General features: G+C 50.8%; 1 protein-coding gene across 2 annotated transcripts in view; it reads left to right on the forward strand.

Moving 5' to 3' along the window:
• LOC144469114 (uncharacterized) overlaps nucleotides 1–17,364 on the forward strand; it is a 35,772-nt gene extending 18,408 nt beyond the window's left edge. The window contains exons 1-2 of one of the 2 annotated variants that reach the window (XM_078179044.1): nucleotides 7,217–7,437; nucleotides 15,168–17,364. In XM_078179044.1, the coding sequence (XP_078035170.1) occupies nucleotides 15,202–16,155 (954 nt within the window). In that variant the 5' untranslated portion in view covers nucleotides 7,217–7,437; nucleotides 15,168–15,201 and the 3' untranslated portion in view covers nucleotides 16,156–17,364. Of the gene's footprint in view, nucleotides 1–7,216; nucleotides 7,438–15,167 lie in introns of those variants that run through there. The other variant, XM_078179043.1, reaches the window with a different exon arrangement.
• The last annotated feature ends 2,588 nt before the right edge of the window (nucleotides 17,365–19,952 follow it).

The raw sequence follows: 19,952 nt of genomic DNA on the forward strand, positions 1-19,952 counted from the left end.
AATTTCTTTTAAATCGAAATCAATTCTTCCGTGGTCAAAGTTTAAAGATTAAATAAAAATAGCAGAAGAAACAACAATTGTCTAGTCATATTATTAAAAATATTAAGAACAAATAAGTGCTAATCAACGTAGCATGAAAGGAGTCATAGTGCAAGGGGTTAATATTCTTTTTATATTTTGTCTGCTGCACCTTGAAGCATCTTCTTTCCATATTCTTTTACATTTTCTCTGCATCTCTCCCATCACATTTCTATAGTTTTCCTCGGTATATTTTTGTCTTTGCATTTCATCGCTGTTCTTCCAGTCGTCTCATTTCACGCTTATGATGTCTCCGCGCGACAAAGACCTCGCGATCGCAAAGGCGACGACGCAGACTTCGAAAAGACGAACGTCGCAAAGAGGCGTCGCGTCGAATGGAAGGAAGGGTTCTTATAGAGAGCATCGCGTGGCAGGACCATTTCCAAGGAAGCAATATCGACACTGTATTTTCCTCGGACAACCACTTTAGGGGTGGGGTGGGGTGCTTTCCACCCTCTTTGAAGTCCTGGAAGCCGTAGTTTCCCGTCCGAATTCTCTCTCTCTCTCTCTCTCTCTCTCGATACGACGCCCGACAGACCCTCGAACAGCTCTATTGTGCACGTTTCGGGGTGAACGCTGGCTAAATTACCTTGAGGGGTTTCCTCTTCGAGGAACTCGTGTTTCTTAATGGTGGCTCGATTCCGTTCTCGACCGGGGCCGCTCGCGCTCGTTCCCGCCGAACTATACCGCGCCACGGTAGTAGATCATGTTGTGTATTATATTTCATTTCGGGGAATTGTTCGGCAATGGCTGGAGGGGGACTCTCCGAATATTCGGTGCCTTTAATAAGCCATTGAATCTCGAACAATTTGCGTGTAAACCCGCTTCATCGAATTTCGGTAGCCGCTACAGGATCGTTACGCGGTGCCGTAGTATGGTCGTCGGCCCCGGCCCGAACTTAACTGATTAAATACTGTATAATTTATCGAGTTACCAGGCTCGAATTCCGATTTATACGATGACCCGTTAAGCTACTTTAACGCGGCGCGGGCATCCGATTCGTTCCCCCGTTGAACGAGGATGTATGCGTGCTCGGTTACGATACGTCGCTCGTTGTTATTTATTACCATTATCCATATGGATTTTATATAATAATTTTATAATTCTCCGGGGATTGCTGGATCGCGAACGTTTGCGCGCGGCGAGTCTCTCTCTCTCTCTCTCTCTCTCTCTCTCCCTCTCTCTTTCTCTACCATTACCGCGATCGTAATTCGGATCGTATTTCCTTCGTTTATGCGCGCGAACGTTCTAAAGCGTCGAACGCTTCTACCTTCTTCGCGGCACGTACAATTTGTCCTGTTCGTCGTTTTCAATAAACCCGTCTCGTAAAATGTCGAAATGAGAAAAAAAATCGACGGTTAGCATAAATTAAATTGACGCCAGTTGTGTCGAATGTAAATTGGCTGGTACGTTGTATATCGTCTTCGTATTCCACGCTAACGCGAAGCCCGAGGCAGGAAATAAAGCTGGGAAGATATCGATGCCACGTGTCACGTGGCATGACACTGATCTCTTTCTAAGAGATTCGAGATAATAGAAATAAGCAGGCTCACGCTCTTTGAATGTCGCTATTCTATCGCGTGGATTTCATTTGACGTTAGCCCCTTGCACTATAATAAGGAGTCAGACTCGTGGCGAAGATTTTATGCAAGATATACTTGATCCATTATATTATTAATGATTGTATTAGAATATATTATATTATTAATATAAACATAATATGTTATATTATCAATAATTAATATTATACGATTAATATGAACATTATTGATTTCTTCTACGTCGAAATAAAAAGAAATTCTTCTGTTATCAAAATCCAGAAATTAAACTAAATAGAGGACGATACAGGAAACAAAAATTGCCTGGTGCTATTAGGAAAATTATTAAGTACGAACAGGTGCCAATCGTCGCAGCATGAAAGGAGCAATAGTGCAAGGGGTTAGCGTCGTTCTAGTCCAAGATGAATGATTCATTTTCCGCGGCAGATAATGAACAGGTATTCCCATGAATTGACAGATTAGGCTTAAAACAAGTGTATCATCGTCCCGTAGATCCCTTCGCGTGACTTTCTCGGGTCGCGTCTGCATTTTCCGGCCGCGCCCTTCGCCTCCCTGAAGAGTCGCTCGTGCACGGTGCCGAGATTCTCCGCGTCTGCCACAAATCTCGAGCGTGCAGGTGTCACGCGGCAGTAATTGATGTCAGTGGAAACCCTTCCATACGCGACGAAGTAGAGAGAGAGAGAGAGAGTCGGCCGTCGCGGGTGGCGCGCGTTGCCTAACGGCGAGATACACGTTTATGGCTGGTGAATTTACGATCGATGGAAACGCGAAGGGAGGACAGAGGACTCGCAGCCCTCCCCCTCCCCCCACCCCTCCCTTCGCGACTCTCTTCGAGATCGTTGTTCGCTATTCCGCTCGCGTCACTTCCACGCCCGGAGGAGATCCGGAGGCATCTTCGCCGTCCGAGATCTTTGCAACGATACCGTCGCCGATCTTATCGGCCTGTATCGTCTAGCTCGGCCTAATCGAGTCGCCCGATCGGCCGTCGCCTCTCGATACCGTTCCACGGAACTCGCCACACCGGGCTAAGTGATTCTACATTTTCATTAGCGCGCTCTCGATAATTGCTCGCCGCCGGGAGAAAAAAAAAACGTTTGTCGCCGGCTTCTTCTTTTCCTGTCCGCCGCGAGGCACACTCGAGCTTCTCTCGCGAGTTGTACGGAGGTTACGACTGAATTAATTGGCTGGCGGATCTTTCCGTCTCGAACCCTTTAACCCTTTGTGCGCGAAGTCAAGGTTAGCTCTAAATTCCAAATAGTTTTTCTAACTTAAATTAAAGGAGTGGATTTGAAAAAAATTGAAGAAGTAGAATTAAAGAAAATTAAAGAAAATTAAAGAACATAAAATTAAAGAAAATTAAAGAACATAAAATTAAAGAAAATTAAAGAAAATTAAAAAAGTGGAATTGAAGAAAATTAAAGAAGTAGATTTCTTCAAAAGTTCCCACTAGAATACCCCGATAAACGGGAATCGAACGGAGATAATCTCGGACTCCCCGGAGACGGCCGGATGGTGTTTCCTTCGGTTTCGCGACGGACATGAATAATTCAGGCATAGTAGCCGAAACCGCGAACAGAGAGGGCATCCGCGCGGAAGAGATTTTCGGTCGGGCATTTTTCCGTGGAATCGAACGACGACTCTCTCCCGATCCAGGATTCCGGTCACGTGCCTGGAAGCTCGGTCCACGACGGTCCCCCGACGGCTTTCAGACGGCTTCAGACGATTTTCCGTGGAGCGGACGATTTTACATATCGAGAGAGAGAGAGAGAGAGTCCTGCGGAGGACCTAAATTGTCGTCGCGACGCGTCCTGTCCGTGGAATCGGCGTGTCCCGTTCGCTCGACCGGAAACGAGAGAAGTCGGTCCGTGCTCGATTAAATGCCACCCTGCGCGGCGGCGGCGGCGGCGGCTAATTTGTCTCGAGACTCGAGCGAAGGAAATTTCGACGAACATGAAAAAGGCGGTGACCGTTTCCTGATCAGCGCTGGATCGGGACTTTACGAGAGACGACGAGCCGCAAACTGTGCGCGGCCGTGTACAGGCTTTGGGGGGCTCCTCGTCAGCAGGGAATGCCACCGCGGCTGTTAAAGGCGTGCTACAGAAAGACGATAGAGCATCGCGTCTCTTCCTATTCGCCGGCCCGGTTTTTGTCTCTATCTTTCTACGATTTCTTGGCAGCGCGTGTGGATTTAATGGGCCGTAAGGGAGGGTAGCGCGAGCTCTCTATAAGGCAGTGTCTGCGCTACGCGGAATCGATGATGCTCTCCCACGGTGTTCCTCGTTCCTTCTTCCGTCCACGTCGCTTATCCCTTTTTCTTTCCCCTCTCCTTTTCTTTTTTCTCTCTCTCTCTCTCCTCCCCTAGTAGCCGGTGTCTCTCCTGCTACGTTTCGGTTTCCCTTCGACCGGCCATTAATCAAGAAAGCCCGCCGTAAAGATCGCTCTTCATCCTCCGATCGCGACCTTGGCAAATAGTAAGCGGCCGACGATCGATCAGCGGGTTCGTCACCTGATCAACGATACAAGGTAACTACACCGCGACCGTTCTACGGGAAGCTTGTCCTAATGGCTTTCCTGGATCACGACGATGCCTTTTCCCGAGGATAATCACTGGCGGGATACCCTTTCTCGGCCTGGCCGCCGGTTGCATCCTTTCGTGATATACGGAAGGTGGTTCTCTTCTGGTGCGGTGAAAGAAAAAAAAAAAGAAACACGTCGATCCTCTCCTTGCCTCCTCTCCTTTTCTTGGTTGCGCGGGGATCGCGTGGACGCGCGCGCGGCTCTCTCCGTCTCTGCGGTAAATGAGTTCCAGTCGGCGAAGTCGTAGCCCGGAGAAATTTATGTCCGCGGTCGGATCGCGTCGGGATCTCCCGGCAATTGTTATTTCGTGAACGAGCAGGAATCGCGGCGTTCGGGGCCTACGACGAGCTATTCCAATTATCTGGCTCTCGCCAGGTTTGCACGCGGGGCCTCTCGGCGGCCGGCTCTTCGCCGATTGGCCATCAATTGTCACGCGGCGCATTAGCCGATCGGGGTTGCGCGTTTACGCTTCGCCAGCCTCTCGTTAATGCATTTTCTTGAAAAAGGGATGCCCTTTTCTGAACGGCCGATAACCGTACACCACCGAGAGAGAGAGGCGGGGACCACCTTTCTCGGCTGGACCCTGTGTCCAACCGAGAGGTACGTGGAAATCCTCACGGATTCTCGCTAGAACCTTCGAACCGGTCGCCGACCGGTTTGCATCGCGCTCTCCGAACCTCTGGCCGTGCTCGCCTCGGGAGCGTACGAGGGAACACCGATTCGACGCGGTCACGTTCGGCAGGTGACGAGAACGTACACTGAACTCGTGACATACTTCGGTCACGGTTACGGCTACCTCGTAGGCATGAGGTAGCTACGAGGTAGCTAGGTAGCCGTCGATTTGCTCCCAGAAGCTCGCGACTCCGCGAGGAGGCATTTTCAAGAATCGCTTTGGTAGCGAGCGCTCTGCACCTTGCCCCCGGGAGCAGGTCTTCGATACCGAACCCTACACGATCGTATCGGAAAAGGAAGAAACTCTCGATCTCGAGATAGAAAACCTCTGTACGTTTATAGTAGGCGTGGCCTGTGCCGCGTGGGCGTGGCTTCGGCGTTCCTGGCTTCGAGGGAGGCTGAAGTAAGTGCTCCGAAGAACGGTCCGTGCCTAGAATCGATATTCCCTGGAACTCGAGGTCTACGATAACTACCATAAATTCGTTTATTCGATCGTCAAGTAATAATACAATCGTTATAATCGTATAAATAATCGTTTATATTAAATAAATTTCTGTTACACAAGAAACCATGAAAAGATCAGTAGGTGGAGAAAATTGTCTTCGAAAATATCTTTCGAAAAATCGACGATTAAAGCCGACGCTAATTGAATCCTGAATGCCGCACTAGCGATACCTGTGGCGCGCTAAGAAAGATGGAAATTTGGAGGGACGAAGAGCGGGAAAGAAAGAGGAGGTACTGTTTCGTCCCGGGCCCGCTAGGGGATGCGTCAGTAGGACGTTCTAGCGGGCCGTGTCTTAGACAGAGATAAGTGCAAGGACGGTTCGGTGTATATACGGTTTGTAAACAAATCGGGACGGTTTTAGGTAGTTGCGGGAAGGAATCCATCTGCTGGCGAATGGCGGAGGTAGTCGCCACATACCAAAACGAATTCGCGGCGAAGGAATCGCTGAGAGGTAGCTCGCCGAACCTCTCGGTTCGTCTCGTGCCCTCGTCGTCGCGATCGCGTGGGTGCTAAAACGTGAACTATCGCGAGCCTCGTGAAAGAGAGCGAGAATGCCGGTGCGTGGCCTGACCCCCCGACGCCGGAGACATAATTGAAAAGTGATGAAACGACGGCCAAGAATTTGCATGATAATTCACTCCCGCCCCCAGCCTGATTTATGAACGCCGTTTAAGCGGAGAATGTTCGCGTGGGCTTTGTACCTACGGAAAGTGACGCGCGCGGCCCCCGAGGTGATCCCGGGGAGCGATTTCAATGGGGTCTCGGGGGGTGAACTATGGCCAGAGTCCGGGAACAATTCGTTTGTAGCGGGACGGACGGACAGGTATTCCGGTGGAAGTTAACGCTTACTTCCACGGCACAGGCTCTCGCTTTGTGACCCTGGCTTTTTGGTCTCCAACTTTATTGGACTGCGGAGCGAGCGAAATCTTGATAGAATCCGAGCGAGTTCTCGATCGGCGTTACCTGTGCTCCGAGACGTACGCTCGTTTCGTTGCTGTATACGAGACGGGGATTCTTTGATCTTGATAAAATCTGAGCTCGGGATCGTTGAACTAATAATTCTTATTTGAAAGTATAAAACGAAGAACATGGATGCTCTCATAGGAATTAGATCAAATATTTTTTGTAGACATCCGTTGGTATCTTATACAAATGTAGACGTCAGATAGAAACGCTCGGATGTCTTGTACCATTCCATCTCAATCAGTTACCATGATTGATACCCTTGCTCTTGCAAGGGCAATTTGTGCCAGATGTTCTCAGCGCACGTTCGTACTCGTATAATGTTGCTAGGACGACAGACGGATGCAACAAAGTTTTCTTTATGTCCTACGGACAGTGACGGGGTTTCATTCGTAGCGCAGCGTTTCCGAGTGCAGACGTCACGAAGCCCGCTCGGAAGGAAGGAGTTAATTGCCCTAAATGCGAGTCTGGCGCGGGCCAAGCGAATTCGGCCGCATTGAGATTTATGGACGGGCACGTCCGCCAGCCTGTGTGTGTGTTTCTCTAACCGGCGTTGCACGAAACGGAACGGAACGTAGCGCGTGCAGCGGCCGACGCAGAACTGCAGAACGAACAGTCGCAGTAGTCGGTTATGAACGGCGTGCGTGCGTGCGTGCGTGTGTGCCGAACGCGCGTGTTCACGACGGAAATCAATAAATTATTTCAGTCACGTCGAACAGCTGAATTCCACGGGCACCGCGCGCCGCGCGTTTACCGATCACTGTCATTTCGCCGGGCCGCGGCTCCGCGCCTCTTCTCGGACATCTATCAGGCTCGATTGCAATTAACATTTTTTCCGCGGTCGGGCCCGTGATTACCGGTCGCGCGGTGATAGCAGGTTGTCCAGGAGATCGCGTGAGTCACTCGGCGAGTTGGCGCTGCCGTAGACACGAGGCGGGGAGGAGGAGAGCCGCTGCCCGCGTCGCCGGGACCGCGTCAGGATGTTGGCAGTTTCGATACTTTGTGTAGCGGAATTGAAGCTTTCTCGCCGGCTCGTTTATTTCGTCGGTGTCCGTTTATCTTCATCGGAATTGGATGGATCGGGTTCGTATATCGGCGATCGACGACGATCGACCGTCTCTCCTACGTTTCATCAGTTCTTATTGCCAACGCCGTCGATCTGGTTATATCGTAAATTGTTGCCAGATGAGATAGCATAAAATCGCTCGCCTCTCTCTCTCTTTCGCGCGCCCGGCCAAACGTGGTCGCGGACGAAATCGTGACTGGTTTGCGACGCGTCGGCCGTCGTCGTACCGGCACAGCTCGGCCAGCTTCTCTCCTTCTCGTCTCGACGCGCCCGTAAGAACTAAACGATCGGCGAACCGTCGGATTAGAGTAATTTATAACAATCAGCGGAGCGCGCGAAACTGGTCGGCACCGTGCATTACTCACGCGATTCCCCGACTTTTTGCCGATTCACGACGCGTGTTCTCGTTGCGCCGTTTCGCATTCTTACGGCGCGGGCACGCTGCAATCGCCACGCTGGATATTATTGTTTTATACGAGCGGCGGCGCGACTGCTGCGAACGGTCCCAACGGTAGCCACATCCTCCGACCGGTATCATTAACTGCATCGGCCGCTGTGTTTCTACGACGATTTAACCTATTAGTGGATTTATGGCAATCTGCGGAATCTCATTGATTTTTCCGACCCTAACCACGATTATTATTTTACATTAATTTCTTCTATTCAGAAAAAAGGGCCGCGTACAATAGTTATTAAGCAAAGAGAAATGGTTTTAAGAGACGGGCGATCCCCATTTTCAAATAAACTCTGTAGCGATAAACTTTATCGAGAATAAAACGATCTCAACGAGAGACCCTAACTGGTTTCGTTAGCTGTATCGTGGTGCATCGGCCAGATAACTGGCAAGGCTCACGTTTAATAACTTTTAAACCGTCGTTCAATCAACGGACTTAAAAAAAAGTCCGAAAAAATATATATTAAGAATAAATGGCAATTTAGTTACGAAAAACTTTATTTGCGAAATATCCTGCCGTGCCTAAGAGGTTAACTGCAGACACTTCTACGCGGCAGAGACTCGTGGTTGGTATCTCTAAATGAAATGCAAACGCGTAATGTTGGTCGTACAGGGAATAAAAGAATGCCACGGTGTGAATCGGTTGTGACAGGTGTATAGCAGGCGGTATATCAGCTCGACATTGCGAAATCCGTTCGAAATCGTTCTAATCTCGGTTCGTGGGACCGCGACCGGGTCCCGTAGAGTGGGTTTCTGCGTTTCCTGCTGGGATAATACACACGTGAAGGAGGGGCCCCGTCTATCCGTCGCGACGCGCGCGATTGTGTGCGCTCGGAGGACGAGAGGAACGCGCGAGCACGTGTGGCGTTCGCACGGGGCCTGTCTCCGTCTCTCCGTCTCTTGACTCTGGCGACAGGGAAGCACACCCAGGCTACAGTGTGTTCCAGTGTTCAGGGTTCGGTATTGCTCGTGCCGAGACTCGGAGACTATAGTCCGCACCAAGGTGAACAAACTCCCTCGCTCCAGAGCCCTGCCCCACGGTTTAATCCCCCTCGTCGAGAGTCGACCGAATGATCCCGCGAGCATCTCGGGATTAACGTTAGGACAGCAGCTAGCCAGCCAGCCAACGCAGTCATCTTTGACCGTGGAGAGGCACTCTCTCGTCGCCGGGTGTCGTTTCGATTCCGATACACGGCGCGCCGAATCGCCGTCTGAAATCTGTTTCGTGTTTCCCCCCAGCGGAATTCCCCGCGGATTATACGCTGCCTCCTCCGTCTTCCTCCGTCGACCATAATCGCGCCACCGTCTCTCCGAACGCATTAATTTTATAGCTTGACAAGCGGAGATATTCGAGAATGTACGAGCGGATCGCTCCTCCGGCCTCGTTACCCTTCAGCCCGCCACTGCCGAGAGAGAAAAACGGGGGAACCCTGTCGCGCGAGGAGACGTCTCCCACAGCCAAACGCATCTAGAGTATCACGTCGCGGCTATTTCGTGGAATTACCTTGGAAATCCCGCGCCTCGCGACCGATCCAACATACACACGGCCCCGCGAAATCTCTCGCGCGGGATCTATGACAAAAGTTTGCAGCCTCCGCGGCGAACGGTAGTGTATCGGCAGATTGCATCGTCGGATAGAGGACCGCGTATAGGTAAGCGGCTTCCGACGATGGCACACCGCTGTTTAGTTAACCGAAGGATGCTCGTTACCGAACGCAATTAGGCAAAACCTCGAGTAGACGAGCGGCTCCGGGGCGCGCTGCATATTTGCATGCCAATTACCCGGATCCTCCGACGCATTGTAGTCAATGTCCTTCGGTTGCCAGCCGAGGCTCCCGGTCTAGATCGAGTATTCGACGACCGTCGCTCTTTGCCCTGCCGAGTCTCTCGGTTGTAGCAGTGCTGCGCCCCGCAGGCTGATCTGCCAAGGCGAAGCATCGACTCCGCATCGCGTATATTCTCTCGCGATTCTATAGCGCGGCGATGATCCAGCTACCGGCTGGGATGGACTCTAAAGACTCTACGGTTGTCGAGGCTCGGGACCGTGGTGTTTCGCGTCAACCTGTTAAATCGCGAATCTCTAGTGAGTCACGGAGTCTCGCTAGCAGCAGAGGCTTGGGTGGCGGGCTTTCCCTCTCGCTCCCTGTCCCCTCCCTGTCCGCCAGCGGCATAGTCGAATGTTAACTCGACCAGGACAGAAATTACAGGCTTCGCGGGCCATTACAACCCCGCGGCCAACAACCACCGACGTCTCGGGACCAACCTGTTCCTCTCGCCCTCGACGAGCGCGCCGCGGCCGTTCGCGTTTCACCTCGAGGTGGAACGAGAACCACCTTTTGCGTCCGTGTTATTCCCTCGTTTAAGCTTTCACGTGATCGTAACCAATTTGCAGTGAGAAGTGGCTCGTGAACGCGACGCGGACCGGAGCGGATCGGATACGAGTTTGCGACCGCGCGGCGCAACACGCTCGAATCGTTAAGGATACTCGTGACACGGTTTATTGAATCAATCGTCGGCGCCGCCTTCTTCGCTTTTGTGTACCCGGGACAAGTTATTAAATTTGCGTTCGGGTTAGAGCGGGAGATACACGACACGATGGGCCGGTAATTACGAGAGGCAGATTACCGCGGGTAACAGGCACGCCGAAACGAAACGACCCTTGTTGCCGGGACACCTGCTCGTCAGCGAGCTAACGACTCGCGTTCGCGTCTCGCGTGTGACGGACACGTCACGGTTGTAACTGCGTCTGGCCCTAGGAAACGGCGCTTGCTTCGTGCTGACTCGGTTCGGGGTACACCTCCCATTCAATTATTAAATGTGATGAAGTTTTGGACGGATAGGGAGATTGGAACTGTCCGGGGAACTCCCGACGGGGGTATCATTCTTTCAATTATTAACTACGACCGAGAGACTACGGAACAAGATGAAGTTAGAATTGCTCGAACGCTCCTTCCTGTATAATTTAATTCGATTCCAGGGTATATAGCGGGGGAGAGAGGGAGGGAGGGAATGAAATCAGGAATGCCCGAGGTTCCCAGAAGAAGAGTGGTGGTGGTACCACCTCGTCTTCGAACTGGACAGGTGTATCTTGTTTCCAGGTGGCCCGAGAAAAAATCCGAGTGTATCGTTTTACGGTTTTCCATCATCGATGATTGAAATATCTGCCCGGGTCTCGGATCTCTCGTCTCTCGAGAGAGACGGGTGCTGCTCTCTTGTGTCCACGGATCAGGAGGGCCGCAAGCGTGCGCGCGCGCTCCGCACGCGAGATCGGAATCGCGTTAAACCGTCTGACAGAGCACAAGTCATTAGATCAGGTTAAGGTGAAGAGTCCGAGCGCGCGGCGTATATCCCGCAAAACGCTGATCCGGCCGATGATCACGGAGATTAATCTCGGCTCACCGCAACACGCCATCGTATCTGGCCCCCCTTTCATCTTTCATTCCATCGGTGCGACGACGTTGCCCCCTTGTCTCCCGGCGCGTTCGCTGACGCGTCTCTTCGAGCGTCAGTCTTTCTCACGCGTACTCGTATGCACACGCACGTGCTAGCCGTTCTATCGCACTCTCGCGCACAACTTGCCTTCTATCGTTCTACGCTCGGAGGTCTCCCACCCCCCGCTCCCTGTCTCACCTCGTCCTTCTCTTCTTCGTCTACCGAGTTCTCTTGCTCTCCCTTCGTTTTCTTTTCCATCTTGGTTCGCCTCGCCCCTTCGGGTCGCGCGCGCGGATCGCCTTCTTCTTCCGCGTTCTTCTAACCTGCCAATCGTGTGCTTTCGACGAATACGTCCGAGAGAGCGGTAATGGACTGCCGATCGCGCGCGCGCGCAGCCATCGTCTTTTCTCTTCTTCCAACCGGAATTGTAATCGTCGGACCTTTTTTTGCGGAGAGCGAGGTGTACCCGGGGCCCCGCGTCGGCCACTTAGAACCTCGTTCGTACGGTTTACACCCTGTCTGCTACCACGCCGCTCGAAGAATCGCGCAAATCGCCGAGGAAAATTGCGAACTTTGCTGGCAAACCCGGCACGAAGCGTGACCTCCGATCTGAATAAATGAGGGGGGCGCGATTGGCCCGCGATGTAAATCGGACGTAGACTAAATGTGAATCGGACGCGTCGGTGTTCTAAACAGCTGCGACAGTCGCTTTAGCAGGTTATGTCAGGTTATATGTGCAGATACGCAATCTCTCGGAACGTTTGTATCCACTTACTGTTAGTTGTCGTGCTCGGTGGGGAGGACGACGCGACGCTTCTTCCTATTTATGGTGTGCGACGCTCGCTGTCGTTGACATTTAAACCAGCCGAGTGCAATTCTTTTCTTCCACAGTTGGAGGGCCGCGCGGCGCGTGAGATTTCCAAGCCCGTTCGGGGAACAATCGCAGCGTAAATCGCCGCAACAAGGTCTTCGGGACAATGAGTTCATTCAGGACGGACACACGTTGCCACTCGGTGTATCCTGTGTATTTGTGTGTGTGTGTGTCTACGCGGTCTTGTTGCGTCGATGATCCGCGCGCAGATACGACTAATAGCGGCAAGAAATTCCGGGGAACTCGCGTGAATGAGCCATTGTGCCTGCTGCCCGGCGAGATTCGATCGAATCTTCGCTCGGATAAGCGGCTTTTTTTTATTTTTATCGGCGAGGGGTGTAGCTGGAGGAAGATGGTCGAACGCGCCCTTGAACCTCTGATGGACCGATCGATAGCTCTCGCTGTGAGAAAATGTGTTGCAGAGAGTCTTTCGTGCCTCCGCTAAAAAGCTGTTTAATTGTTGGAGATTTCGTGTTGGATATTCTCTCCATTATCTAAGCCAAATAATGTTCGAAAATTCTAGAATAATTCTGACATATCACACGCATCTGTTGACGCATTATAGAATTTCTTGCGATTTTTCAATCGTAAATTCTGGCTACTGGAGCCAAGAGTCTATTGTCCGTTTGCTTCCCATTCGATTAAATTACGAATTCGACGTTGTATAATTTTATAGACGGCAGCCTCGATGATGGAAACGTTACTGCACAATGTGTGCTTAGTTTCATAGTATTATGTTTACCATGGGGATCGTCGCAATGCTCGGCGAGTAGTATCATTACTCCTCGCCGAGTCGTTTTCATTCTCCGGCACTCGGACCTCGTGATCTCCCTTCTTATTTTTTCCGTTCCGACACGCACATCGTCCCGCACGACCACGCGAAGAGACTGCGGGCTGGATGGACGGTGGAATAATTTTGCAACGAGGGAGACGCCCGGCTGTGGCGTATTAATTTATGTGGATCGCGTGACGGACGGCCCAGGACCGCTTCGCTCGTCGTCGGAAACTCGTCTTTCTCCGAAACGTGGACGCCTCGGAACGGATATTTAATTATTCCGCTCGCATATGTTTATGCATCGAGTCTCTTTCCGGCCTGTGACTCACTCTCGCCGAGATTCGGTCACCGATTCCGTCGCTGCCGAATCTTCTTCGTCGAATTATTCATCGACTTATTGGACCGAAGAAAGATCCCGATAGATAAAAATAGCGAACCTCTCGCGCTCTATCAATTAACCTCTTAGGCACGGTTGGATTTAACGCAAATAAAATTTCTCATAACTATATTACCATTTTTCTTAATATACAATTTTGTTTGACATAATCCTTTACTTTAATAACTAATAATAAAATTGAGTAAAACACGAAACACCCACAGAAGCCACTGTAATGGCCCGTCGCGCCTAAGAGGTTAAGTTCCGCGTTAGGATTATATTTCGATCTCTGGGATTAGAATAGCTCGCGGATGGGTCTCGCCGTCGATACGCAGACGTTGAATAAAACATAAAGCGTCGCGTCGTCGTCGAAATAATAACAGGGAGATTACAGGCTGTCCGATGCGGACGCTGTGTAAATATCGTGTCCCATTTAATGTCTCTGCGTGACAGCGTAACGGTGCCATCTTGGATAGATTCGCCAGCGCGCGTTCTTTCACCTTGCGCCTCGAAGGTGTTCGACGGCGAGCGAGATGGCGCAGGAGAGAGTTCCGTGCTTTTTCATCGGAACCAGGAATTAACGGCCTCGCGCGCCGGCCCTGTTAATGGAATGGAACTCACGTTCCGCGGCATTATGCAGAAAGCGTCGCACCCCGGAAAAAAAGGGAAAAACGATCTTGCTAATAATTAGCGACGGTTCGGGGCTTCGTGTGCACCGGGTAATTAAGAGGGGAACGGGTGATTTATCGTTCGGCCGAACATTTTCATAACGATTCTTGAACGGTCCTCCAAAGATTCTCGCCGAGGTACAATCCATGCGAGCGATTCATAGTCGGTTTTTGTCACCGCGTTACTCTGCTCGTAAAATTCCCAGTTGTCTCGTTGCTGGAGTCGTCACTTTTACGGTCGATGATATTTTTCTTTGCCGCGTTTCTTTACGCCGCGCGCCGTTCGCTTTACGAGCTGCCAGGTGGTTCCACGGGCTACTTTCGCGTGCGTCTGCACTAGCAAGCCTCCGACACCTTTGAAACATCCTATTCTTCTTTTTCATCTAAAATACGATAATCATTTTTAGATACTCTCGACTCTTTTATTTTTCGTTTCTTTGAATACACGGTGATTACGACTCTCGAGATTTAGACTAAACACGACTGGCAGGATTTACGAACCGTAAGGGCTGATACGATGAGGTCAGAATCCCGACGATGACGTAGTTGCGGTAAGGATAGTGCTCGAAGATGAGACGGTGCTGAAATCACCGTTTCGTGGAAGATTTTCGACCGCTTCAATCGACTAGAGTGCCTATGCATAACTCGCAACGCGTAATGACGTCACACTGTGGTAGGAAAGCCCGAAATCATGGTCAAAATATAAAACTGTGACGGATTTAATTGAAAATTTGTATGTAAGGGTTTTCGTGGTCGCTGATTACGAATTTGAAACTGAAAATTCCAAAAACAAAATGGCGGATCCAATATGATCCAATTGGCCGATGACCAAAAATTGGTGTATGTATATTTTTGCGAGTTCTGATTACGAATCTAAATTTCAAAATTTATAAAAAATAATTTTTTTTTCCGACGTTAAAAGCATCATACTCGAGGTCAAAACTAATAGAATCCAACGAGCCCAGCTCGATTTTCCGGTATAAACGGATTCACCTCTCCGCTCTCGCTTTTAATCAGTCGCGTGTAATTACTTCCCCGAGCTCCGCAGGTTCTGATTATTCCGTGGCGGTCTTTGATGTGCGCGGAACGACGACGCGAAACCTTCCTCCTCGCAGACGCCAATGAGACCGTGCCACACGTTCTAACATTCCCCGGATGTTTTCTGTTTCAGATTACTCAGCTACACGCTTCCGCTGTTGCTGCCAATGGTGGCGGCGGCGATCGCCAGCGACCAGTCCGCCACGAATTTCGAGACAGTTCACACCAGCAACGCGGCGATCCTGAACCGTCTCGGACTGGCTCCGCTCCAGATCCCCGACGGCCACCATAAGAAACGTTTGGCGGGCCCGGAGCCGCCGGGGTTGGGCTCGCAGACGAGGATCCACCAGCCGTACAGTCGCCGTCACGGTCACCGGGACAGCCACGTGTACATCGTGAAGCTGCCCGCCAGTCCTCCGTACTACACGATCACGAAACCGCACAAGTCTCTAAAGGACGAGAAGGTGACGAAGACCGGGCCGAACTTCCCGGTCGGTTTCCAAGGGAACGGCAAGCCGGCGAAGATCTACCATTGGAACTTGCCGGTGATGAAGAAGATCGGGGAGAAGAAGAGACTGCAAGCGCAGCTGAAGATGGAGCAGGCGAAGAAGAAGCTGGAGGACGCGAAGAAGCACCAGGGTACCAAGAACTTGGCCGTTGACCTGCCGACGAAGGGAGTTTCGAAGCCTGTCCACGAGACCGCGCCGGAGAACAAGAGATATTTCAGCGCGGACAACAACAGGATCTCCGTCCGTCAGAAGCAGAGCGCCGCGAAGCACGTGAGGAACAACGACAAGAGGCTCAGCTACCCCGACCTTGAGGACAAGTCCGACGGAACAGCGAAGAAGAGCAACGGCAACTCGGGAAACAAGACTTACAGGTTGAACGATTCCGGCGTGCACAGGATCCACCTGACGAACGAGCTTCACGGCTCGAGGAACACCGCCAAGGTGAAGAAGCACCGGAAGAAGGCGGCCATGTCCTACTACGCGCCGATCTCAAATAAATCCGGATCAACAACGAGCATCCACAAGAACTTCCCCGGGAACGGCAAGCCGAAAGCGTTCTACGTGATGGAGAAGAGTCGCAAGCCGGTCTACTATCATCCCCTTCTACCTTAATCGATCGGCTCCCGTGCCCGCCGTGTCCTGTGTGTGAACATGTGTGTAACCGCGTCTCTCGCGTGTCAACGGCCCGTGAACTCTCTGTTAGCCTAAGTCCTAAGTAGTCGCGTATCGCCACGGCCGGACAGGGGCCGTCGGCACGATATTCGAATCCTTTCGGAGAAACGGGAGATAGATCGACGAAGAGTGGGAGAGAGAGAGAGAAAGAGAGGTAGAGCGAAAGAAAGAAATAAAAAGAGAGAGAGTGAGACAGGGAGAGAGAAAAACAGAGACTACGATCTCTCGGTTAGTCGTCCTCGCTCGAGGTTACAAGCATCCTGCTGCAAAGCCGTTCCACTTCCGTTACAATTGTTAGGAGGTTAGTCTTAGGTCCTCTCTCTCGAAAGGGGAACTTAAATTACGGATAGATTAAGGGATTTTGCATCGACCGCGACCGGACGTCGTCGTCACAGTATTCCCTCTGCGCGCGAGCATCGTTTTCGAGAGAAATAAACGACTTCCGTAAATCGGGTCCGGCAGAACTTGCTTTTGCTGTTCGCGGAGCGATAACGTGAGAAATGAAGCGGTGTCCGTCCGCATCCGCATTTCGAACCTTTTTTTTACGAACAAAAATACGAGAGAATGTCGAGAACCGTGTACGGAGGGAATACTGTGCTTGGTGTTTGGTTTCGGGGAAGGAGGCGACGTTCGACCGTTGTTCCGAACGCGGGCCAGGCGTCGACTGTCGCCTCCGATCGCTACGTTTAACTTGTACAATATATTTTTCTAAGTTTAACAGATACTTTTCTATATCGTACGATGTGCCGTTTCACGCGCTCGTCGCCAACGGTCCCTCCGACGAGAGACGAGCCAAGAAGAGCACGGGACGCGGAGCCGGCCGCCGACGCTGCCGCGCGCTCTGGCTATGTCATAGTTATGCGCTGCGGAAGAGTAATGGTGCCCCCCCCCCCGGTCTCCTCTCCGGAGCGATCGTTCGCGAGCGAATTCTTAAGAAAGACTGGACAATATAACTTCTCGACAGGATTGTACATGCCTTTATCTACACGTATATAGCCGCGCAAGGATTTTTACTGGTTCTTTTACCGCTAAATTTTGCATACCGCGAGAGCAGCATTTTTTATATTCTTATATTATATATATATATGTATACACACGTTATAGGAGGAAAGCTCAATTGTATCAAACCATGGCATTCAGTGTAGCGAATAAAAGTATTTATAGTAATTTGTACGAACGTGCAACCCGCGTTGGCCTCTCTGTTGCAGAGCCAGCCGCTTCGACTTCTATCCGCTCTCCCCCGTCCGCGGGTGGTTGCGTCCGCGCGTCGCAGTCGGGCAAAGTGCGATCCAATTAATTCGCCATCCAATTAACGATTGCGATCTTATTCTAACCGGAGCAATTACAAGCAACTTCGTATCGGTAATTAATTTCTTATCGGCAACCGATCCTGTAAAAGGAAATAGAATCATCCCTGGCCGAGATTTATTAATTAATTAATCGCCGAGCAGGGATCACTCTCTCGATTACGATCGAGTAATAATACTTTAACCGCGGAGTGATCGTTCAATCACTGTCCCCGGTTTACAATATTGTTTTTCCTCGTACTCATTGTGTAAGATCGTCGGTAGCTGCGCGGAATTCTTAAAAGACACTCGCCCGGCAAATGAGAACCGCTTGTAACCCGTTACGACGCTTTTTCGATGATATCAAGCGGCGAGCCTCGGGGCCCCGAGGGCCACATTTTTCGGTAATTGACCGTACGTAACTCGAAAATGACAAGTAAGAAAACGTCTTCCTTGCTGTGCTGCGCCGTCTCCGTCAGATGGCTTTCGGTCGCACGGTTAATTCTCCGACTGCTTATCGATGTAATTATTAAAACAAATTTCTGTACTCTTTCCTACTTTTCGACAATTTCTCGACGTTTAAATCGTGGCAGAAGATTCGTAGTTTCGCTATCGTTTTTACAAGATTATACCAGTCGAATCTTTACAAGATTATACCTGACATAACCAAACATAACCTGACAAATAGTGGAAAGTTTCTGCGTGCCCGAGAAGCGTATCCGTAAACCGACGATCGTATAACAGTTTCCAAACGGATTCTAAAGTGGATTTGCCCGGTGGAAAATTCGTCTGGCGCTCCCTCGAATTTAATCCGAGCGGATGAAATTCTTATTCACAACGATAAGGAAGCAATCCGAGGAGGGAGAGAAGACGGTTTTCTCCCGAGACGACAACGGTCGCCGCGCCGGTATTATCGTTCAGATCTCGCCGAGTCGGGAATCCCTCCTCTCGAGTAAGTAGCATGGATCGCAAAGTATTCCGGTAACCAGACAGGATATAATCCCGGGCGGACTCCGCCGTCCCTAGTCCCGAGTCAATATTTGTGTTACGTGAGTGGTGGTGGTGGGGGGGAGAAACATATGAAACACGTTTTCCTGTCGACGACGCAGCCCGGGGATCGCATCGGCTCCGAGGAAACCGTCGGAGCTTCTCGGGAAAAAAGAAGGTAAAGCCTTTCCACGGGTAAGCTCCTCCTGGAGCTCTTCGTGTATTTTCTTCACATATGTACAACGTAGAAAACGGGAGGGGATTCTGACAACGTTATTCCGGTAACAGGGAGGTGTATAAATATGACTTGGGTTCTGCAAATAAATACGCCATTAACCCTGCTGTTCCCCGGAGATTCCGCTCGCAGTGATTCGCGTCACGTTCGATAACGGACGGATTCCCACGCGAATCAAATAATTTCATCGTCGATTGCAACAAGCAGCGTTTAAAATTATCTATACGTCACCATTTTTCCGGTCCAATATTTTTATAAGCTTTCGTCGAGGCGTAGAAAGATTTGGACCTGCCATCGAGGGGGAACAGCTCGGTCAAAAATTGTCAATAATGAACGACGAACAAACAACGCGTTAGGCTAGACGCTTGAGCAAACAGTCTTCGTATCGGCACGATCGCGTCGCGACACGGGCTCGGTTTTTTTTTATCAGCGACGTGACCGACGCGAAACCCATCGGTCTCGTTAATTGACGTATAAATAGGCGTGTAAATGTCTATACTTTACAATATAATAGCTATACATTTCGAGAAATAATTACAGGCCTCTGCAGGTCTCGATCGGAAACGGTGCCCAATGATACGGTTTAATCGAAGGCGATCGATTAACATCGGATCGCAGAAACGACGCGTTACGAGCCGCGGGAAACTGTGTCCCGATCGACTTCTGGGGAACGATGTATTTCACGGCCGTCGCATCACCACATTCCTGTCCTTCCATATCTCCGGTTTACCACCTCTCATCACCATTTACAAAAAACGGATAATCGTTCTCGTATTTATAAACGAACGGGCGGACGCTCGGACGCCCGTGTAAATTCGCATCGGCGGTGGGTGGGTGCAATTAAAAGGCTATCAAACGCCACGCGAATGAAAAACGAGTTCCACGCGCGCACGGAGCCCACGCCTTCTTAACCTCTCTTCCGTTCAAGATCTATACAATAAATAACAAAGCCGCGCTGCTCCCGGCAGATGGAGCCGTGTCCCCCTCCGCCTCGTCCGGGCTCGATTTGATAGAATTTTAATTACACCACCTGCGAAACCGGGTTTAGACGGATAAATACGCGAGAGCTGAGGACGGTAAACGTTTTACAAACGACTCTTCCAACTATCCGTGGATGATAAATGGCATTTCTAATCGGACGCTCGAACGGATTACGCGGAGCGTAAGTGAAGAGCAGCGCCACGCGTGCCGAGCGGACGTCTTTTCGCGTAACCGGCGTAATCATTGTG

Source organism: Augochlora pura, chromosome 4 (assembly GCF_028453695.1).
Source record: "Augochlora pura isolate Apur16 chromosome 4, APUR_v2.2.1, whole genome shotgun sequence".
Taxonomy (NCBI): Eukaryota; Metazoa; Arthropoda; class Insecta; order Hymenoptera; family Halictidae; genus Augochlora; species Augochlora pura.